This window comes from Phoxinus phoxinus (assembly GCF_949152265.1).
Source record: "Phoxinus phoxinus genome assembly, chromosome: 25".
Taxonomy (NCBI): Eukaryota; Metazoa; Chordata; class Actinopteri; order Cypriniformes; family Leuciscidae; genus Phoxinus; species Phoxinus phoxinus.
Genome location: NC_136900.1, coordinates 22,748,317 through 22,772,908, shown reverse-complemented (window position 1 = coordinate 22,772,908; position 24,592 = coordinate 22,748,317). Strand labels below are relative to the sequence as shown.

At 39.4% G+C, this 24,592-nt stretch overlaps 2 protein-coding genes across 3 annotated transcripts; one reads left to right on the top strand and one right to left on the bottom strand.

Moving 5' to 3' along the window:
- Positions 1–5,535: 5,535 nt before the first annotated feature.
- Positions 5,536–12,372, bottom strand: LOC306993917 (uncharacterized protein). Of its 2 annotated transcripts, none has more exons than XM_079604130.1 (7): positions 9,994–12,372; positions 9,852–9,921; positions 9,463–9,707; positions 8,411–8,565; positions 7,172–7,602; positions 6,868–7,073; positions 5,536–6,769 (listed from the first exon to the last, which is right to left on the bottom strand). In XM_079604130.1, the coding sequence occupies exons 1-7, from the start codon at positions 10,039–10,041 to the stop codon at positions 6,590–6,592; spliced, it is 1,335 nt and encodes a 444-aa protein (XP_079460256.1). In that variant the 5' UTR covers positions 10,042–12,372; the 3' UTR covers positions 5,536–6,589. The 2 variants fall into 2 exon arrangements, with proteins under 2 accessions (XP_079460256.1, XP_079460257.1); XM_079604131.1 differs by having other exon boundaries at positions 9,852–9,901; positions 9,994–10,084.
- A 5,953-nt stretch (positions 12,373–18,325) lies between these two features.
- On the top strand, positions 18,326–20,841 carry LOC306993919 (uncharacterized protein). The gene is made up of 7 exons (XM_079604133.1): positions 18,326–18,398; positions 18,495–18,543; positions 18,652–18,836; positions 19,329–19,483; positions 19,642–20,105; positions 20,218–20,423; positions 20,512–20,841. Exons 2-7 carry the CDS (start codon positions 18,528–18,530, stop codon positions 20,716–20,718), a joined length of 1,233 nt encoding a protein of 410 aa, XP_079460259.1. The 5' UTR covers positions 18,326–18,398; positions 18,495–18,527; the 3' UTR covers positions 20,719–20,841.
- The last annotated feature ends 3,751 nt before the right edge of the window (positions 20,842–24,592 follow it).

Here is a 24,592-nt window from a genome sequence, read left to right as displayed (position 1 = left end):
TGAAGCCGGTTTAGGTGGCTAGCCAGTTATGTTTCAGTTTAGTTTCCGCCAACCCTGGGTTTTAGGTACTATGAAAGTAGCTCGGCTTTAATCGGTGTTCGTCGCCATGGCGTCTTACGCTGCACGGCTAACCTGCTCCGGGGCAGGTTATGTTCTGGATTCGAGATCTCAGACTGAAGTTTGACCAATCAGCTGTGAGCAAAGAAACATATAGGTGACGTAACTAATTCCCAGTGTTTGTTGCAATGGCTTCAACTTTTCTTCCAAATCCTGTCGATATCTCAGCGCAAATCGTTAGACGAGCACATCGTAGAGAAAGAGTTTTTAGGCACAGATAAAATCCCCTTGCCTTTCCTGATAGTTACGTATATGAAAGATACAGATTTTCCACGGAAGGAATATCTTTGCGAACTTCTTGAGCCGCACATGAAGAATTTGACACGTCGAATCCATGCACTTACTGTACCACAAATGGTATTGCGTTGAGGTTTTTTGCAAGTGGTACATACTTGCTTGGTCGTGATGCACGGAACCTAGGGGAAAACAGAGAGTTTGTCGAACCATTCGCAAGGTGGTCCTCGCTCTGCAGGAGTACATTAATAGTTTCATTAATAATGTTCCCTGGACATTTATCGACCACATCCATAAAAGAGGGCTTTTATAAAATTGCCAGTAAGATATATTGATAGGGTGACATCACATGAACAAATTGGTATCTTTCAAAAAGCTCATTTCACAGATGTACTATACAACACAGTACATGTTAAGAATTATTTCAAATATTTTTTTTATTATTCTTCTGTTAATCGTATGATAGGATTCTCTAGAGTCATTGGACACACATGTTGCAATCTCCACTGCTCTAGCAGAACATGAGGCAGATTATGTGAATAGGAAGTCCTTTCACAGCCTTAATGTTCAGGTAGGCATACATGTGAGATGATTATTTTCTGTGGGATGAATCTTTAAATTAATAGTAACATTAACAGGTATAACAATGATCTACTAAACATTTCATCTGCAGATGACTTGCATGACTCATGAATTTTCCATGAGTGTGTTGTGTCATAGCTTTGAGGAAAGCAAGTTTAATTTGGTACAGTACCAAACACTGTTTCATTTAAATTGGGACAGCAAAACCTACACAATAACCCCCTATCATGACCCTCAGACAGGGCCACAGAGCTGCTTCAATGTGGCCCTCAGTGACACCAGAGTGAAGTTAGAGAGGACCTTTGGCATCCTAAAGGTACGTTTCAACTGTGTTCGGCGCTTAAGAGTCACCAGAGCGGGCATCACAGATAGTGTCTGCATGTGCCATTCTACACAATATAGCCACCATAGAAAGGAGAGAGAACCACCACAAAGCTTCTCCCTGATGAAACTGACCCGATCACACGTGACCACCCAGCTGGTGCAGATGCAGATGCAATCACCATACCAGATTACACTTAATAAAAGCACATTGAAACTGCAGATAGGTCTCAAACTGTTTTATTGGTTTTGTGGGATGGGAGGGAGAAAGTTGCATTAATAAATATTAATGCTAAAGTGTTACTTGGTTAAATAAGGTCACATACCGAGATCAGTTTAATCCAGCTGTTTGATCTCCAATTATTATTATTTTTAAATTTGGAGCCTTCTCAGCTCACAGTCAGGCTAGTTTAGTGTGCAGTCTAGTTCTATAGGCTCCTTTATTGTGCAGTCTAGTTCTAGGCTCCTTTTGTAAAGGGCCCTGACTGAGTCTGTTTTCACCTGAAACATAATTCCACCACAAACATGATCATTACAAGTTTTCTGGAGGCTAATCCAATCACAAAAGTTCCTTGACTTCCTACAAACACAGGACTGTAATTTATGTCAATGGTTTTAAATCCTTACATTGTTCACATTTCTTCTGAAGCCTGTTGAGGTAGAGGCTTCAGTTTCTGGGGCAGGTTGTGAAAAATCCTACAATAAAAGAGATGTGTAAGGGCCAGTCCCTGTTTTATGCCATACATTCAAATGTTTGCCATAATAAAAAGCCCAGTGCATTCACCTCAGCAACTGTCTCAGAACAGAGTGTCTTTATAATTTCCTCCACCCTTATAATTAAATAAAAGTAGGCCAATATAAAGCATAACTGATGTAAAGTATGTTTCTGGTGTTCTGTCTGCTGCATACTGACCTCTGTGTGGGAGACTGTGTGTGTGTGCTGGCTTCAACAGGGACACTACATTTCCCTCTACTGCAGAACATACAGTCAGCCATATTTAAAACTAAAAAAAAAAAAAAAGTAAAGTATCACACACATTACTTGCTTAGAGGAGCCAGCACCAGGGTCAGATTGTACAGCACCTGCAATCCCCTCCATAATCGGCCGTCCCTTATTGCTACTCAGAGACCACTTCTCTGCCAGTGTATTCTAAATTTCACTCTTTTTCTGTTTGCTGCAAACCAGTGTTTGTGATAAAATTTTCACAAAAATAATAAAAGCTTGTGGTCAATACTCACCACTTTGAATTATATTTTGTCTTTATCTGCTGCGAGAACGTTTGGAGTTGGGGTTGCATCTAAAAATCAATGAATATTAATCTTTCTTAGTATGCACATTTTTTATATAAAAATACAGGGCAGGCTATATTACACATACATGTATGTATACATAATTTTACATGAATATAGAACGTATTTGTTTAACTTAGCCTACGCATTAACGCAATCAGCAATCTTTCTCCAACAGTCTTCTCTTGCTTTGGCAGCAGAGGCCGTATTACTTCGAGCTTAAAATACATGTTTAAATTCATCATCGGAATTCTGAAAGATTATCTCTTGCTCCTCCGCGGAAAAATATATCGCTTTCGCTCTATGCATATCGAACGTGATTGGTTGTTCGGTGTCAACGTCACTTTGGCAGAGGTGGACAGTAACAAAGTACATTTACTTAAGTACTGTACTTAAGTACACTTTTTGAGTATCTGTACTTTACTTGAGTATAATTCTTTTTTCTGGAAACTTTTACTTTAACTTCACTACATTTGAAAGACAAATATCGTACTTTTTACTCCACTACATTTCTGTCAAGGTCCTTGAGTAGAAAGTAGTAACGTCAGGGATGATTTTGGTCGCAGGGGTTACATTTTGGTTGGAAATGAATGTCGGGTTGACATTCATCAGCCCCTGTGTACAAGTATCAGCACACACACACTGCAAGAAAGTCAAGACATAACCACACAGCACTCTGTGATAAGCCCACCCCCACCGCCTACTAGTGGCCTGCCCTGAAGCCTCGGCTCCTGTAACGAGAGCGACAATTACCACAGGTCTCAATATACAACAATAACATTCCCTCCAGACATGCACAATAAATATTTAAATTAGTAAACCAGAAAACAAATACAACAAAATGAAGATATGAAGGTTTTAGTGCCAGCACTGGGTATTACTCTCACCAGCCTTCTACCAGCACCTTAGAAGCAAAATCACAAATACAACACTGCAAAACCCTCAAAATACACCAATCAAAACAATCAATAACACAATGATAAATTAATATACCAGACAAATAAGAAAAATAAATGCCAAAAACAAATATGCCAAAAAAACAAATCCAATACCAAACAATTTATAAATGTAACCAGGGCAAAAATATTCTGTAGTCATGCTTCCCGTCCCTAGAGGGCACCCTGGTGCACATGAGTAGTGCAGTAACGGAAGGAACAAGAAGTTTGGGTTTGTTGTTGCTTTTTGATAGACCGTCAGCGAACGAGTGAGCTGAGGCGCGTTAGAAACTAACACCAACTTATATAATTTGCTTATGCGAAAACCCCAATTTGGTGTTCTGTTTGTTGAGTGGTTAGAGCAGTGATTCATCGCAAGGAATCTTTGTTTCTCCCGAGTGCCAAAGATTTCTGTGTGAAACGAGCATATACATTCCACAGTGACGGCGATTGAGCGTGAGTGTTTGTTTAATAGAAATGTAGCATGCTATTTGAACTCATTATCACAGCTCATGTTATTATTGAGGAGAAATATAAACAATACTTCTGTTTCTGTGATAAAATAATGTCAGAGGGGAGAACGGAGAGACGTTAGTGCACGTGAGGTGACCGTGGCGCGGGCTTTCTAGTGCGGTGAATCGCTTCACAGAGTGAGTGTCATTTTAGTTCATTCTTTTATTGTAAAGGCTTATGTTCACTCAAAGAAAGTATCTGGCTAGCTCTGCACTGTTTGTAATGTCAAAGTTTATTGATAATCTGTAAGAGATGAGAATTAGTATAGTAATGTTAATTGTAGAGTGTTAAGTATGTTTATTCCTGTCTTACAAGTGTGTCAGTGGCTTACTGTAGGAGAATGTGTCTTTAATCATGTTTATGTTTTGTTCTTTATTCAGAAAAACATAAAAAGCCACTATCGTTGTTTATTTGGGGTATAGCCAAAGTGCTTACATAAACCGTTTTTGTGTATTCTGTTTTATTTTGGGGAATATACAATTATTTGCAAAAAGGGAAAATTAACACAATTGAGTATTGTGAAAGAGAACTCACTGAGAAAAAATAAGGAAGTGTAACTATTATCCTTTATTTTGGGTTATTTCTCTGTACATTTGTGGAACATTGTAATTCACACTGTACGTGGCGAGTTCTGTTTGGAAGTTTTTATGTTTTATATTTTTCTATTGTAAAGTTGTATAAGTTTTTGTTTATATTCCTGACCACAAGTGGAAACTCCAGACATTAACGCTGCGTCTTTCTCATACGCAGTCGAAAATAAAGAACCCCTGTTTTTAGATGTTTAGTTGTGTTTGAGTTTTATATAGCGTACTCATTTACGCGGCTACATAAGTATACTGTATGTGATGATACCCAACCGATCGCGGTGGCACGTAAGTTACTGGAGAATGAGTGAGCGTCACACAAGACGCTTATGCTGTGCACGCACACGTGTGTTGGGCGTTGCTCCCCAGACGTCGCAGAACATCTATCCCTCCTAAAAATACAAACATAAGCATACTTGCAATATATAAAAACATGAGCACTGTACAAAGTGGACGTACCAAAGTGGACGTTTCACGTACCTTTCATTCATAAACCGTCGCCCATCCACGCCACGCATACACAGGACACGGGACACAATCTCCCCTGAAGCACAGGAATGCAAGAGGGACATACGACGCTCACACCGCGAGCTATCCCCGCAGCTATAAATACACAGTCATTACGACAAATCATATACCTGCATACTAACTAATCGGCCAACATACACACAAAGTTACCTCAAAGAATCATGAGACGCAGGACTGCAAGAGAGGCATGTAATGCGAGATCCGGAGCCGCCAACAGCCGCAAACCATCCCGAACCTATGAGCAAAACACTCGTTTACACGAAATCCCACATCTGTGTTCACTACCTAGCTCAAACAGCACCTACCTCAGAAGCGGAAGTGCTACAGGAACAAGGGGCGGTCCAACGGGCAACGACGCGACACTCAAACAGTTAAGCACACGCAAGGAGTAACATGTTCAGATGAACACTAACATTTTTTTTTTTTATACCGTCCCATCCTGTTCGTGATTGGACCTGCACTACCCCAAGCACATTAGTTTGATTACAGGGCCACAATACGTCCCACTACACTAACACTGATTTTAATTTTGAAAATTGCATCTATTTAATGAATATGTTAGTGTAGGTATTGAATTAAATTGTTTTTAATGATGAATGCATCATTGTGTGTTCAATGAGTAAGGTTAAATGTAAATATTGCAAGACATCTAGTGTCATTCACTGATGTTTGTGACAGTTGCTGGTGTCAAATTTATGAACAATTTTACATTGTGCCCTTTTAATACATCTTTCTTCTAATCTAGAGCATGTTTGATTTAGTTTACCACGAAATGTTAATTAATACATTAATTAACAAGCATGTACTAACGTGTAGTTAAGATGGTATATTCATGCAGGAATTCATATGACTCATGTCATAGTTAAGGTTAGTTCGTCATTAGTACATGTCTTAACTCATCATTAGTTCATAGTAAAGTAATTATTAATTCAGGTATTAGTACATGATTATTAATGTACTGTTATTGTAAAGTGTTACCGATGTTTGTTTTTTAAATCCATTTATTGGAAAAAGCATGTTACACACAATACAAACAGAAACAACATAACATTTAAAACTATATTATATTAATCATGATTTTGGCTTTACAATTTTTACATAAATGTATCATATAGTACCACAGCAATTCTATAAATCAAACTACAGACAATATGCTAATTTAAAAATATATGTATTCTCATATTTTTTACACAAGCAGTTTTTCTTTTCAGCTTGATTGTCTTTTATATTATACATTTGCTGGTTCCATTTATGTAGTCTTCCCCCTTGTTTATGAAATGTTTAGTGGAAAGAAAATTGAATCCAAAATGTTGATGTAAATGTAGATGTTCACAACATGGAATGACATCCATGAATGTCATTCATAACCTTTACAAGAAAACCACAGTGCTAGCCAGCGATAATTTTAATGCGGCTTTGTAAAACATTATAAATGTGTAAGTTGTTTACTTCTATGTACTGTAAAGTAATGGCAGCCATCATTGGCTAATATGCACCGATGGCAGTATTTATTCTGGTAAGATCTGCTATGACAACGTCATACCGCCTTTTCCATTCCTCTGGTGACAATGAAGATGGGTTGAACTCCAGGAACTTATACGCATCCTTATCCAAGCTAAAGGCCCTCTTTGCCGTCAGACAGGATTCACCAAAGGCCTTCCAATTCTGAAAGATTTGAGATACAAAAAAGTTAATCACATAAAAGGCAATGCAATGAACTGTCATAAACCTGCAACTGAACGTTTACTCAGTGTGTAAGTTACCTCTTGCGCTGAATCAATATGCATCAGAACAATCTCCTTCAGTTCATTCTCCTCAATGAAGTGTTCATTAGAAAAGGTCTCGCTTTTGAGAGATTCCAGAAATACTAGCACTGATTTCCAGAACATATTGTGCTTAAGCAGAGTTTGTTGGATTTGATAAAGGTACTTTTGGACATCACTCAGAGGGACAGTTTCGGGTATTGAACCTTGAAAAACAATATGAAGCAGACATTGATTATGAGAGATCACATGGAGATCAATGGTTTTTGACCATTGGCACACAGAGATCTTGAAAGAATCTCACCCTTTTCCGTCTTCTTGTTTGCCAACTTCAGCTGAACATCAGTCAGCCTGACTTGGATATTGTGCTCCTGGCTTTTCAGGTTTGACTTCTGAGCAGCAAGTTGAGCTTTTTCATTGGCGAGAGCCTGGTTTTGTGCAGGTTTAGCTTCAAAAATGGATTTAAGAATGTGTCCAACAAATGGTACAACGACAGCCAGGAAACTAAAACCAAACCTAATTCTACTAGCAAATCCGGCATCACACCGGCTTATCCTTGACTCAATTTTTCCGATTTCCTCTAAGGTTTTCCTCAGTTCCATCTGAAGATCTCTCACCACCTTCTCTAGAGCCTCTATCTCCTTGGTAGTTTGTGTAAAACTATTTTCTGCCTCAGTCTTTACAAGAATCACATCACTGGTGCAGGAAGCCACACTGCGGTTGTGTTTCTCATATCTGATAATGACAGATTTCAGATAAACCATTAGTTCAATCAAACTTTGTTCTGTATGGGTTCACATATCATAAAGCTTTTGACATGTTACACTTAAGCCCTATTCGGACGGGATTAGTTTAACATGGAGAGGTGGGATAAAGTGATTATTACCAGAGCTTCACAGTGATTTTAGTCCCGTCCGAATGTGCCATCTCAGCAATCATTACGGACAATGTCAGTAAAGATTACGGCGACTTTTACCTTCTGTAAAAATGTCTGAAAAAATGACCCCAGATAATACTAATCCTGTGCGCATAGACCAGCTGTAAATATGTACGTAAATATTCCGTCATTTTGCCCTTTAAAATTAGTTTTCCGTGTTTCTTCAAGTATGGAGGCGCTTGAAAAAGCATTCAGTTGCATTCTAGGCGGTGGGACAAGTCTGTGGCAAAATTCAAATGTTTTTTGCTGACCATTCAGATAAAAAAAAGGTCGAAAGCACTTGTCAGAGGCACACAACTTCTTTTTTATTTAATTTAATTAATAAATCGTTCGACCGGACCTAACTGTTATAGGTTATAGATTATATGTGTTTGCGCACATGATATCAGGAAGCACCGTAATATGCACATGACGATAGGAAGGTGACGGAGGTGCGTAAATCGAGTTACCCCTCCCACTTCTGCTAGTTTTACTGAGATGTCTTATCCAGTGCGAATTGGCCATTAATATTACAGATGTCCTGTGGTAAAATTACATTACTCCATCTACCCTTGTAAAACTAATCCCGTCCGAATAGGGCTTTAGAAACATTTCCTAAAATGTTACCTGTCCACCATCTCTTCAACTCTGTGAACAATTTCTGCGATCCATTCTTTTCCTTTTTCCAAAGACATTGTAGCCTGAATGTTTTCATTATTTTCAACAGCGAGTTTCAGTCGAGGGAACATTGAGGAAACCATTTGGTTACTTGTGTCCACACACTAAAAGACAGCAAGAATTTTTACATGTTATGTCCTTGCAAGTGCCCCCTTAGATTTTTGAGCCAACTTAAATAAATAATTTGATATTAAATAATTAAGTTCCATGTTTATTGTAGGTGAAAAATTAATAGTGCCCCAAAGTCGTGACCTTTTGGTGAATTTTGCCATTTGAAGCCAGAATATGCGGGTGGTTGGGGGAATCCATCCAAAATTTTAAATAAACATTAATATTAATTAAAATATAAATTTATCAACTCAACCAAAGAGTCTTAGCATGTAATGAGATATGTATTGTACTGTATATCATGGTCAACTCCATTAGATACTACAATAATGTGTACCATCATGTCAAACATTTATCATAAATATTTTATACCTATCATTCACCTTATCTCCACCAGAAGACAAAAAGTCTAACATAGTTAAATAAAAATAACTTTATTTTGCATATCAGACACGTATTCAATTCAATAGACATGTTGTTTTTCTGCTGCTCCTAACAACTACTGGACCTATTGAAAATTTGAGAAATTATGTTTTTTCCAAATTATATATTTTTTTACTTATCCAGAAAAGTACAAACATCTATAAAAACCATGCAAGCCTGTGTGACCTTAAAATTAAATGTTCTTCTCCAATCGTGCATGAAATTAAATTTCAAGTTATTAATTACAGTGAAATGTATACATTTATTAAAGGCATTATTAAAAGTTATGCTGGCATTTCTATTAATTTCAATGCATTTAAATTCTACACCTTGAAATTCTTGTTTTGTACCTGAATTAAAATTCAATACAAATCTATTCTCGATTCCTACTGTTGATTGCATTAGCTTATTGTAAGAGTTTTAAAAACTTGACTTCAATAAAAGAAAAGTCAGAAGACTTTTGACTTTACCTTCTGCAGAAGAGTCTCAGAGGAGGCAAAAAGATACTGGGTTTCAAGAGCACACTCTCTGAGAACCGTCTCCAACTTGGGGAACTTAGCCAAACAGAGATAGGAGAGATGGTAGAGCAAAGCTGTACGCTCAGCCGATGGAAGAAGCTCCTGAAAGAAGCTGAGGTGATTTTCCACCTTCACTTCGTCCTTCACTTCGTCCATCACTTCGTCCATCACATCGTCCTTCAGTTCGTACATCAGTTCTATAGAATTACAAATGTAATACTTAGAAAATTATGGTTTGGCACAGGTTTGTGTCAAATACCACAACATTAAGCATGTAAATACGTGAAAACATTTTTTATTGCACTTTATTGGTCAAAAACAATTGATAAACTTTTGCTCACCTTTCCTAGAGGGCATTCTTCTTTTGCAATACATCTTCACTCTTCTTAGTCTGTAAAGAAATGACAGTGCCTGAAAAACAACAAAAATCTCAGACAAGAATCACAACAAAAACGATGGATGAAGCATGTCAGTAAAAGTTACCTGTAAAAGGAATGGACCTCTAAGCAGTGCAGTTGTTGGTATCAGCATAGGGAATTTATACACAGACTGTTGGATCTGTCTGTGAGAAAACTGAGTGGGTGTTGTTTAGAAACGTAATAATTTGATTGCTCTCTGCCAGCGGTTCCTGTACAGGCCTGATGACACTTGATTTTACCTCAAAATTTCACAATTGCACTGCCTTGATTTAGGCAAAGTCAAGAGTGCATAACCAGCCTTAGTAAATGTGCCAGGAGATGTTCAACCCATAACGTCTATGTTTGTTGCAATTAAAGGCTGTAATGAGGCACTCTACTTGTCTAAGCATAAGCCACAGAGGTCTGTCCATCTGCCTCATCTGTCAAATTATTTTCATTCACATCCACTATGTCATCACCCAACGAAACCCCATCTCAGCTAACACAGACCAAAAACAAACAAACAAACAAACAAGTGGCACTAGAGAAACAATGTCCTGTGTACCAGAGGTGGGAAGCTAAGGCCCGCCGCATCGAGAGGGCTTGAAAGCTGTGAAGAACAGTGTACGAAAGCACCTTCCTTGGTCTGGAGGCACACAGTGGCAGAAGTCAGTGAAGGTGAAAGGAGCTTTGCAACTCGTCTCAACTTGCAACTTACCTGTGTTCAGGCCTGGTGCAGCAAAAAGTGGGAGGCAAAGTATTCACATTCACAGGGGTTCTGAGGCAAGTCTCTGATGTGCGGGTGTCGCAGTGACGAGGAGGGTTAGGATGGTTCTTGACTGTCTTCCGGCAGGCAGACGGTGCCACCTGCTTGTGATAGAACTGCTGGGGACCCTGGCTGCTGGTCAAGGTTGTGATGGGGCCATTGCAGCCTTCACAGGAGCCTGGCCTTAACGATGAACAGACTGGTCCTGAGACCTTGGGGGTCTGGTTTACTTGGAAATGGACCCACGCCGAGGCAGGATACACTTGATGGCCTCAATACTTTTTCACTGCCGAAAACTGCTGTGTAGAGTTCTCGACATCTACGCAAGGTTGAGCCACAGGTCAGACATCGCCTGACCCAAGGTCTCCGTAATGCAGTTCCTGCATTATCTTTGGGTCAGGACTACCATTGTGCAAATCTGTTAATGCTTTGGCCTGATAGACTTGCAAGATGACCGTTGCGTGCAGGGTGGAGGCAGCCTGGCCAGCCACACTGTAAGCCCTCACCGTGATGTACGAAGTACAATTGCACATCCTGGATGGGAGGTTTAGACAATTCATCCAGGTGCCAGCATTTTGCGGGCACAAGTGCACTGCAATCGCACGCTCCACCTGTGGAACCTCAGAGTAAACCCACGCACCATCGAGGGTAATGAGAGCAGAGAAGCCAGCGAATCTTGAGCGGGCAAAAAAGGTGCCTTCCAATATTTCGAAAGCTCGTCATGCACTTTCACAAGTAGAATGGAACAGGGACAGAGCATGGATGTGCGTCACGCTCTGATCCCTGGAACCAGTAAAAGCAACAGTAGGAGTAGTCTTTGGGGGATTAGCAGGCATCCTTAAAGGGATAGTTCACACAAAATGTATATTTTGTAGATTGACTAACAATGAAAATATGACCTTTCTATCTGTTGGATCTATCTATCTATCTGTCTTTGAGAAAACTGATTGGGTGTTGTTTAGATATTTAATCATTTGATTGTTCTCTGCCAGCGGTTCCTGTACAAGCCTGTTGATGACACTTGATCTATCTCAACAAATCTTAGATTTTGTAGATTGACTAACAATGAAAATATGACCTTTCTATCTGTTGGATTTATCTATCTATCTATCTGTCTGTGAGAAAACCGAGTGGGTGTTGTTTAGATATGTAATCATTTGATTGTTCTCTGCCAGCGGTTCCTGTACAGGCCTGTTGATGACACTTGATCTATCTCAACAAACCTTAGAATTTCACAATTGCACAAACCTGGCTTGCAAAGTCAATAATGCATAAGCAGCCTTATTAAAAGTGGCCAGGACATGTTCAACCCATAAACACACCTATGGATGTTGCAATTGAAGGCTGTAATAAGGCCTTGAGATGAAGACACACTCAAGGTTCTCGGTAGAAATAGTAAGACATCCGGGTATTTCTCAGTAATGTTTCATGAATGCTAAGAATTCAGACATACTAACCTTTGTGGCTAATAAACACAATTTTAAATATTTAAAAAATCTAAATAACTTGTTTCCACTATAAAGAACCTTTTGTTCTTATTTATGTTCTTAGTTATTTATGGAAATGAAAGCTTTAGAATAAGTTCTGCCGGGAAGACTCAATTACTACGTCAACTTTTGCTTTCCTTTCTATCCAATCATATTCTTATGCTCACTCTATAAAAGCTTGGTACTTACACATGTTTGAGTTCGCAGATGCTGACACTTCCATTCACCTCCATCCACCCCACCACCACCAGGATGGTCCCTTCCCACCCTTGCAGGGGGTCGGCTGCGCCCCTGCCTTCATCTTCAGGCAGGAATTGCAGATCCGATACCCTCGGATTATGCACTATGGGCGGGGCCTACGCCAAATGACTTTGTATATTATCAGCTTGCTGAGCTGTCAATAAATGTACGATTGTTTAAATAATTCTCCAGAGTCTTTCTGGTAGAACTAAAGGTGCCAATAAAGAACCTATTTTAAGATTGTACAAATGTTTGTCCAAAAGATGAGTGCATCATAATACCAGGGCTCTCAAGTTTTGAAGACAAGCTAGAGTGACACATGGGGCGGGGTGCGGCGGGTCCATAATTAATATTATTAATAATAATATTATTCCTATTATTAATAATAATATTAATAATATTATTATTAGTGTTTTTGTGTTTATTATTGTTTACATATTAGTGTTATTATTATTGGTGTTTCATTAGACTAATAATAATATTATTAGTGTTTTTGTTGTTATTATTAATGCTCAGACTTGCAGAAGATAATATTTGACACATGGCACTGACAATTCAACCAAATACAAAGTATGCTTTTTACCTGACATATTTGAAAGACAGATGCAATGATTAATGCATCCATGGCCAGGATATAATTATAAAAAATGACATGATTTTAAAAGTGACTAATAACATCGACTACGCAATACACTTTAATTTATTTAGTGCTAATAAAATTATTAAGCCTATTTGGAGAGAGAGATGTTTATAATGTAACAATATGTCAGTCATCGTGTGATAGACTACTTGTTCTGAGCAGTGTTGTCAGTGAACAGGCTGTAAAACTGTTGGCTAAGTTACAGTAACTCATGAAAAACTGATGCTAATTATCTGGGAAAAATTTTCTAACAGCAGTCAAGTTGTCATTGTTTGTGTCAAACAAGTTGTGAATTTGTTGTAACATTAAAACAGGAGATCATGACGAGATCCAGTGTTTTCCTCTGTGGGTGAATGCAACTTTCGGAAGATCACGTGAACAATTCCTTTTTTCCCCATTGGTTGTTACGTTAAATCTTACCCAGATACAATAGTGCTATTTTCTGATTGGCTATTGTGTAGCCCCTTTCTTTTTTTTGATTGGCTGTTAAGTGGCAGGCTCAACTAAGAACTCCAGGGGAGACGCGTCGTGACAGCGGCGCGGCCAGAGAAGTTTTGGGCGCTGCGGCATATTAAATATATTATAAAGTTTTTCCGCGTGAGAAATACAATGTGTGGCGGGAGTGCGTGACAAAAGACTGAAATGAGTGACACTTGAGAGCCCTGTAATACAGATGGCAGAAGATCTGTTCACATCACGGTAAACGTTTCTTATGATTTCATCATTCTCTTCAACAAAAGAGATGGCCCTTACGAAAATTATCCATCGTTTTCTTATAGTAAAAGCGTAGTAAACATGTTTTGGTGGATTATTATCGTTTGCGTAACCATAGGGTTACTACAAATACCATGGTTAAACTATGAATAGTGTAGCAAAATGTGTCGTTTACTTGTGTAACGCTTGTTCCCAAATGGAGGGAACAGAGAAATTGTGTCCAAACTGACACTAGGGGTCCCTCTACCCAAACACCTCTGACATATTCAGAAAAGGCCAGTGAAATTAGCGTGTGGATTTTGCTTGTCTGGCCACGCCCCATAGATAAAAGGTGGCCAGCATGTACCACACATTCATATTTGTGCTCAGGAGCCGAAACAGCATCTCAACCACTTCAGCGTCAGTTCAGAGTTGTGGCAGAAGGGACACAACGTCTCCCTTCCCTCCATCAGGGAATGAGGGATACACTAGTAATGGGGATGTTCCCTTTCTCTTGGTCATTTACAGCATTGTGTAAAAACCGACACTAGGGGACTCTAAACTAAACGCCACAACAACTGAACAAGCCTCTGCGTGCCAATCAGGTGCAGCTATGCTAACTCGCAACCATCCAAAGTTTAGGGCAAATTACCTTAGTGTGCTGTTCTCGATGAAGATTCTGCATCCAGTCTATTAACAAGTTGTGGTAAAGTGACCCCTTATGTTCAAAGTTGGGTATTACATATAATATTGTTTAAGTCCTTATGTGATGACATCACAAATGTGAGCATAGCTGCTGCTGCATCAGGGAAGCTCTATTGCTCCTTGATTTTGTCACAGGATCAGCCACACATACAGCCACACCGTCAACACCATATCACCCAGCTCCGTACATCTGATCACAATCACCCGATTACTCACTGCACCTGCATCCAATCTTCACTTTCATTATATTTGATATCATCAAGCTAAGTTACCTAAAAACTATCTCACGGCAGTTATACTCACTCTTGCCTCTCTCCTGCTTTCCGGTTCCTGCAAATAAAACATCTGTATTTCGCTACTTACCGGTGTTGTCTTCTTCTGTATTATGATTTAAGTTGATTTGAAGGCACTTTCGGGATGATTTCTGGGTCTGAAAACCAGTTAGTATCTGCTGTGACCGCCATTTGCCTCACGCAGTGCAACACATCTCCTTCGCATAGAGTTGATCAGGTTGTTGATTGTGGCCTGTGGAATGTTGGTCCACTTCTCTTCAACGGCTGTGCGAAATTGCTGGATATTGGCAGGAACTGGAACACGCTGTCGTATACGCCGATCCAGAGCATCCCAAACATGCTCAATTGGTGACATGTCCGGTGAGTATGCTGGCCATGCAAGAACTGGGATGTTTTCAGCTTCTAGGAATTGTGTACAGATCCTTGCAACATGGGGCCGTGCATTATCATGCAGCAACATGAGGTGATGGTCGTGGATGAATGGCACAACAATGGGCCCCAGGATATCATCACGGTATCTCTGTGCATTCAAAATGCTATCAATAAAATGCACCTGTGTTTGTTGTCCATAACATACGCCTGCCCATACCATAACCCCACCGCCACCATGGGCCACTCGATCCACAACGTTGACATCAGCAAACTGCTCACCCACACAACACCATACACGCTGTCTGCTATCTGCCCTGTACAGTGAAAACCGGGATTCATCCGTGAAAAGAACACCTCTCCAAAGTGCCAGACGGCATCAAATGTGAGCATTTGCCCACTCAAGTCGGTTACGACGAACTGCAGTCAGGTCAAGACCCGATGAGGACGACGAGCATGCAGATGAACTTCCCTGAGACGGTTTCTGACAGATTTGCAGAAATTCTTTGGTTATGTAAAGCGATTGTTGCAGCCGCTGTCCGGGTGGCTGGTCTCAGACGATCTTGGAAGTGAAGATGCTGGATGTGGAGGTCCTGTGCTGGTGTGGTTACATGTGGTCTGTGGTTTTGAGGCCGGTTGGATGTACTGCCAAAATCTCTGAAATGCCTTTGGAGACGGCTTATGGTAGAGAAATGGCATTCAATTCACGGGCAACAGCTCTGGTGGACATTCTTGCAGTCAGCATGCCAACCGCACGCTCCCTCAAAACTTGCGACATCTGTGGCATTGTGCTGTGTGATAAAACATTTTAGAGTGGCATTTTATTGTGGCCAGCCTAAGGCACACCTGTGCAATAATCATGTTGTCCTATCAGCATCTTGATATGCCACAACTGTGAGGTGGATGGATTATCTCGGCAAAGCGTAGCGTTAGCGTAGACACCATCCTTCTTATGATGTACCAAGTACATCAAGATTTACGGGAAGTGTTCCCGGTCCCGGCTGTTCTAAACTATGCAGCCTAACATTGAATTATAGAAGTCTATAATGTGTTATGTGTATGCTAGGCCGAAGAGATGTGTTTTTAGTCTAGATTTGAACTGACAGAGTGTGTCTGCTTCCCGGACAATGGTAGGAAGACTGTTCCAAAGTTTTGGTGCTAAAAAGGAAAAGGATCTACCGCCAGAAGTCGATTTTGATATTCTAGGTATTATTAACTGGCCGGAATTTTGAGATCGCAGTAGACGTGAAGGACTATAATGCGTTAAGAGCTCGCTCAAGTACTGCGGAGCTAAACCATTTAGTGCTTTGTAAGTAATCAGCAATATTTAAAAACGTATACGATGTTTAATAGGCAGCCAATGCAGTGTTGACAGAACGGGGCTAATATGGTCATACTTCCTGGTTCTGGTAAGAACTCGAGCTGCTGCGTTTTGAACTAGCTGTAGTTTGTTTATTAAACGTGCAGGGCAACCACCCAGTAGAGCATTACAATAATCTAGCCTTGAGGTCATAAACGCATTAACTAATTGTTCTGCATTATTCATTGAGAGCATATGACGTAATTTAGATATATTTTTAAGATGGAAGAAAGCGGTTTTACAGATACTAGACACGCGACTTTCAAATGAAATATTGGTATCAAAGAGCACACCCAGGTTCCTAACCGACGACGAAGACTTAACAGAGCAGCCATCAAGTGTTAGACAGTACTCTAGGTTATTACGTGTGGAAGTTTTTTGTCCAATAATTAGAATCTCTGTTTTTTCTGAATTTAGCAGTAGGAAATTACTAGTCATCCAATTTTTTATATCAGCTATGCATTCCGTTAATTTTGTGAATTGGTAGGTTTCGCCAGGTTTTGAAGAAATATACAGCTGAGTCCACACAAGACAAGTCCACACAAGACAAGGGGAACACAAGACAGGAATCATTACAGCTAGGTTACGGTGTAATCAGATTTGTTTAAACCTGCCATCCGGCAGTGTATGTTGTTAAGCCATCTTCCGAGTAAAATAGGCTACACATCAATGACCATTATTCACGTATATATAATTATTTCCGCACTAAAAATTCGATTTTTGCAATTTAAAAGAATCAAAGCAGAGACATTAAAATGCATACCCATGGCTCTATCATGAGAAAAAGATGTCGCAAAAGCACAGCATCAACTAATGATATACAGTAAGCTGTATATTTTTTACTTCTGGATAATGATTTTATGTAATTAATTAATTTAATTCATAAGAATTGCATTTGGTAGGGATATTGATGAATATGACAATGACTATACCGTGATGCATACAGCTTTGTCGAGATAACACCACAAGTCACATAGCCTATATTATAATATATATTACGTTAAAATTGCATTACTGTAATTTAGTACTTCTTGTACTGCTGTCGATACAGCTATCTCCAGGTGAGAGTCAGAAACTTCCCATCTTAGGCAACGACTGGCACAAAATTGTCTCACACTCCTCTCCGAGCAACCTCGCCCGACACCAAGTTGAGACAGGTGCTCTGCAATGTCCGTGTGTGTTTTGTGTTTTAAAATCATGTCAGAAATCACCTCTCTGTATGGTTCGAGACATGGCTCTTCTCATTCAGCACTGCGGGAAAAATATCATTGCCGGGTCCTAATTTGGCCTTATAAAACAAGTAAAATGACATTTTTTCTATATTAACAAGTGAATATTTAAAATGTTTAATAAAGGGGCAAAAAGTAATAAACAAAAATCTGAAAATACGTCAATTTATTTATTTATTTTTTGCGTAGCATTTGGTGTGTACAGTTCAAATTCAAATTTTGGTGTAAAACTTTGCGTTTTAAAAACACAACAACCGTTCATTTTTCAATTACGGGTTAAAAAAGAAAAAACAAATGGACACAAAAGTACAAGTGTAACTGGGGCATGAATTTACATTTGATTTAGGCATATATATAAATATAATATATATATATATATATATATATATATATATATATAAACTGCCTCGGTGCCTCCTCATTCAAGGAAAAACAGTGCACGCAATGAATCTCATTTTAAGGAAAGGAGATTGAAATAAGAATGTTTGATTTCATCATTTTAGACACCGGATATTAACAACAGTTCTGGTAAGTGGAATGTTCAAGTCTCATTTTGCCTGACCACAGAAATCCCCCAAGGCTACAATGCAACATCTGACTCATGTTAGTTGTACATGATGAACAATTTTAAGGAGGTGCCAAAGAGTATAAATTTCCCATACCGACAGATTCATCTACATTGCTTAGAGAGGTTCGTTAATCTTACAGGTAACTTTTACTGACCTCTCTCATTTATTGTTTATTGTCTCATTATAATAATGTTTCATGATAGTGATGTCTCATAATAGTGTTGTTGTTTTTCAGTGCTTTCCAGGTACTTCCTTTATCAGACAAAAAATGTCAGACAACCAAGGTGGGTAAAAATCTGGGGTAAACCTCTCACATTTTTAATGTTGTTAATAATTGACACAAATCTGAGCAAAACCATCAAGTTGTACATATCACATTTATAATTCTACAGAAATTGAGGTCGCAAGTAGCCCTGACTTTGTCACGGAGCTTCTTCCATCTGCTCAGCGTACGGCTCTGCTCTACCATCTCTCTTATCTCTGTTTGGCTAAGTTCCCCAAGTTGGAGAGGGTTCTCAGAGAGCGTGCTGTTGAAACTCAGCTTCTCTTTGGGTCCTCTGAGGCTCTTCTGCTGAAGGTAAAGCCAATGTTCTTTAGCTATTTCTGTTATTGCTACCCACATCCATTGACACTCTTGAAAATAAAGATTGAAAAAAAAATCGTCACTCTACTCAAGTTGATTTGTATATAGCGTTTTATACCATACAGATTATATAGCGTTATATACCATACAGATTCTGACTTAGTGAAGGATGAATGAAACAGCGGAGCCCTAGGAGCCTTAAACCCACGTATTATGTAATCATCATGGATTAGTGACAGGTAGAATGAGTTTACCAGCTGCCACAAACTTTTCACAAACTACCGAAAGGAACCTTCTGAGAACTGTCCATCTTGACTGCACTTATTTCACTCTTGATTGGCACTTGAACTGGTCACAAGACACACAATAGGCATTGGTGTCAAAACTGTTGATTGATTGATTGATTGATTTTGACAAATAGTTTTCAAGGTAAAGTAGGAAACTCCATTGTGGATCAATTATGTAAGCATTTCTGCTGTCTTTCAGTGTGCGGCCACAAGTAAGAACCTAGTTTCCACACTTCTGCCGGCGCTGAAGGTTGCCGTTGAAAAGGATAAAAGCATTTTGGCTATTAAGTCCCTTGAAAAAGCCAGAGCATGGATCACTGAAATTGTTGACAAAGTGGGACTGATGGTAGACAGGTAAAATGGTTCAAAATGTTGCTAAAAAAAATATTTTAGCATTAGAAAGTGTAGTAAGATTTGTTGAATTTACTATATCTGGAACACATGTCTCACTGTATATCAGGAACATTTAATTTGCTATAGCTCACGATTAATATGAAATCTGTCATTGCCAGATATGAGAAACACAACCGCAGTGTGGCTTCCTGCACCAGTGATGTCATTCATGAAAAAGCTGAGACAGAGAGAGAAAAAAATCAAACTACTGAGGAGATAGAGGCCAATGAAAAGGTGGTGAGAGATCTGGAAGACCAACTGAAAACAAACAATGAGAAAATTGCACAAATTGAGGCAACGATTAAACAGAAAAACCAAGAGCTGTATAATCATGTCAAAGAGACTTCTAGAAAAAGGAGTAATGGGGGTTTCTTCTCTAGCCTTTTACCATTTGTTGGAGCCATTGTTAAACTATTTGAAAAGGGTGACAATGGCCCTGAATCAGCTGCGAAAACCCAAGTCCTGTCCAGCGAATTGACTCAACTCTCCATCGAGAAGTCAAGTCTGATGGGCAAGGAGTGGAGCATCCATGTCAGGATGACGGATATACAGCTGAAGTTGGCAGGCATGAAAATAAAAAATGGTAAGATATTTCACTTAAGGAGTTTCCAATCGTGCTCAACACATTCCCTGATTAACACCAGAAGCCTCAGTGACCTCTCATAATTACTGTCTGCTTCATATTATTTCTAAAGGTTCAATACCCGACCCGGTCCATCTGAATGACGTCCAAAAATGCCTTTCCCGAATCCAAAACATTCTGATTCAGCTTCAGAAGTTCTGGGAATCAGTGGGTGTAATGCTGGAGGCTCTCAAAGAAGAGACTTTTGCTAATGAAGACTTCATCGAGGATAGTGATATGAAGCAGACTTTTCTGGACTCTATTACTTCAGCACAAGGGGTAACTTAGACATTGAGAAAATATTCAGTTATTTCACCTTGATTGTATTCTTTTGTCTGTGATTGATTTTGTTCCTCAAATCTTTCAGCATTGGAAGGCCTTCGGTGAATCCTGTCTTCATGCAAAAAGCATCTTTAGCTTGCAGACTAAAGATGCGTATAAGTTCCTGGAGACCAGCCCATCTACACTGACACCAGAGCAGTGGAAAAAAGAATATGACACTGTCATAGAGGATCTGAACAAAATAAATCCTGATCCCTTCAATGCCAAAGCACCAGCTCCCATTGCTCCGTAATGTACAAACTTAAGAAGTCTTTACAGTATAAACAGAGTACAAGCCTATAATGATTCAGGCTTACTGCTTTGAATAACACATTTGTTATTTATGATGCTGTTTTAATAAAACCTTTTTAAGTGAGCTCATTTGTCATGCATTTTCTCTCCTGCCATTTCTCCGTTGTGTGCAATGAAATTGCTTTGGACTTAAAAATTATAAACCTTATTTTATTTTCAAATGGATACTGTCGTGCAAGGGTTGTTCAGCCAAATGCACATACTCAAAATATAATAAGAAATCAATAAACTAAAGCATGAGAAACTACGACAGCATAAAACGGACAACACCAGAGCATGAACAAGAGACTATGAGTGTATACTGTAAATAAATATGAAAGTTATATCATGTCTTATTGCTTGGCAGATCATTTATGATACTGCCCAATGACATGGTTCTAAAGTTATCCAAATTTGCTCTCTATCTTAAAATGTACTCAGGGAAAGATATTTGTTCAGACACACTAGCAAGCTCGTTTTTGGACCTCAGATCTCCTAACCTTGCAAACGCCCAATGGACACACCTAGGCAAAGTAATGAGAATAAACAAGAACAAGGGAAACCAGAAACAAATAACCAGTGTCCCCATTGTATATCCACATTATTTGCAACACTGAAGTATATTTATATGTTTATCTCTGTAAAGCTGCTTTGAAACAATCTACATTGTTAAAAGCGCTATATAAATGAAGATGACTTGACTTGAAGTAAAACATTTTCTGAGAATGTGCGAGACTTACAAATCATTCGCCACAATAGTACATAACTAGAACAACAAATTAAATGTATTTGCGCTACAAACTAGTGTATTTATCATGACCATATGTGGCAACCCGCAGCTGGTTTTAAATCATTTTGCACAACTACGTCACACTGGGAATTCCACTCAGAGACATTATGGTCACAAAAGGACACACAAGTTTATTCATCAAATAAGAGCTCAGAGACGTGGGTAACAATACAAAAACAATTTACTTTATTAAATCACAGTCACTGTAAAACAATCATTAAAACACATCAGGCCTTGGCCAAAGCACAGCATCATAATAGTTTGGCTCTAAGAAGGTCACAGCTAACTGGGGCTTACCGGCAGGGTCAGGCTATCAGAGATTTCGTCTTCCTATAGCAGAGAAATCGTTCCTTTCACCAGTGCACGCAGATACACACACACGCACACACACCACTTTCCATGGATGGACACAGCACACTGTGAATAACACACCACCACCGCTAGAAGGGAATAGAGCTGGGCTCCCTGCCTTTGGCACCCAGATCCTGTGACACAAGAAAAAGAGCAAACTTATTAAAGTGTCACTAAAATGCACACAGTATTAATAAAGAACAAGGCACTAAACTGCACCCCTGCTGAATTGACAATAACTTAAATAACTTAAAAAAAATGCACAAAGAAATGGGCATGGCCTCGTTGCCCTCAAATTACAATAAATAAATTCAACAAAGAGTTAGGAAAATGCAAAAGAGAGACAGAGTTGGTTTTAACAGTTTGCAAGAAAATAAATACAAAATAAATGCAAAAAAAAAAAAATACAAAAGAAAAAGCAAAATTGCATTTAACAAAATATTGTAAAATAAATCAAGCAACCAACAAAATAAATAAATACAAAAACAAGGATCATGCAAGGCAAAAGCAGAGTGTCACCACTCTTAATAGAACCTTTATTTCTATTATTTTTAGTATTTTCAATGAGGATTTTCAATCAGGATTTGGGACTCGCACTTACTCGCTTGCGTCATACGTAACTGAGCAAAGAGAGCGAGGGGGATATCTTCGATCAAGTCACTTGCTACTTTCAAGATGGCTGCTAATGTTTGCAATTCCGTTGCGTCTCTGAAAGAAGTTCCTTTTAGGGTGCTTTCACACCTGGCTTGTTTAGTTCGGTTGAATCGCACTAGAGCTCGTTTTCCGAATTGGTGCGGTTCGTTTGGGCAGGTGAGAATGCAGCAATCGCACTCGGGTGCGCACCGAAAGCGGACCAAACAAGCGTACCTCGGTACGCTTTCAAACGAACTCTGGAGCGGTTCGTTTGTGGTGAGAACGTGATCCGAACTCGAACAGACCCAACTGTCAGAGAACTGCACATTTTTGGACTAAACCAGCTGCCGTAGTCAGCCGCGCTGTGCATTATGGGATGAGGAATAATGTTTGTTGACATTTTGCACTAGCATGGCAGCTCGCGGACAAACTTGGAGTTCAATCTGAGGAGGTGCGGAGCCTCATAGAAATATGGTCTGATGACCATATTAGCTCCCAACTCTCCAAAACCCATAAAAACAACGAAATATTTGCTTTATTTAGCAATAAATACATTTATTTATTCACGCCTCCTCCTGAAGTGACTTGCGATGCTCCTTCGCCGCGTGCAGTGCATTAAAACATTCTGTTCAAGCCGCATCCTCGATTCATTATGAAATGTAATTGTTTGCCTAAAGTGGTGTAGACAAACTATGTAATATACTATGACCAGGGATACTATCAGCCCACGCCGTCGTCTCTCCATAGTCAAACGCTGTCTGCCGGATTTTCCTCCTCTTTGTTTACTTCTGGGAGCTCTGAAATTTTCCCGCACGTTAATTCTGACCAATCGAAGTGCAGTTACCTCTGGCCAACGAGTGATGTGGATGTTGTCACGTGACTGCATTTTGGTTCGTTTCATCAACTCATCATCTGATTCGGACCAGAGCAATCAGTATGGTGTGAAAAGGAACCAAAACGCATGAAAATGATAAAAAGTATAATTTTTCGCCCTTAGTCCGGACCAAATGAACCAAACTACAGGTGTGAAAGCACCCTTAGTCGACGATCCAATTCAGACAAATTGGCATTAAAACAATCAGGACCTCCAAGCGGTATTGCGTCTTTCTTTTCCCGGTCACCGAAACAGTGCAGCGTTCTGGACAAGATTGTTTCATGAAGACTGCCCAGAGCTTCATCTAAGGTGGAATTTTAACAGCAGGATCGTCAACACTGTACAAGAACCGAGATGCATATTGCATGTAGTTCTCTGCAAACCTATGGTGGCATCCTGCTTTCAGTGTGTCTTGAACAACCACACATAAAAGGTTGCACGTATTATATTGATATTTTATCATATTTGACTGTATTTGCATACTTGACTGTAGATAGATTTATGAGTGAAGCTACCAACACAAGATTGGCCGTAACACACCCACCCATTTTAGAATCTCTCTCTCTCTCTCTCTCTCTCTCTCTCTCTCTCTCTCTCTCTCACAAACATGCATACAGACACAGAGAGAGAATGTTAACTTGTGTATAATTCCCAATTTTTATTGATGTATTTGCACTTTTAATCTTGCTGAATTCTACAAGGCAAATAAGTTAAAACTTAGTTCCCCGGCCTCATTCGTCTTTGTAAGAAAATGTCTTATTTTGTCTTTATTATGTTGTCAGAATGCACCAGAATGCTTCGTTTGTATGTGAAAAAAAGAAATATATATATTATGGGGGAGGATGCCCCCAGACACCCCTACAGGGGTTTGGTCTAGCCCCCCCCAAAAAATAAAATTCACTAGCCGCCACTGAAATAAAGACAACTTAAACAAAACAAAAGAAACCAAGAAAATGTAAAACAAAATCAACACAGAACAAAACAGCAGTGCTATCCATGGGCAGGACCATAGACAGTAAAAGAAAAGGACACAGCGACCCCATAGATTTCAACGGAGAAAAGTGAAGTCAATTAGAAGCACTCACTTCCTGATCGCCAGGCGTACTGTGATGTGACGTGAGCAACCTGTCTGACAGCTGTAAGTCTTCTAGTAGCTGTGCCAAGAGAAATCTGAATCATTCCCTTCCG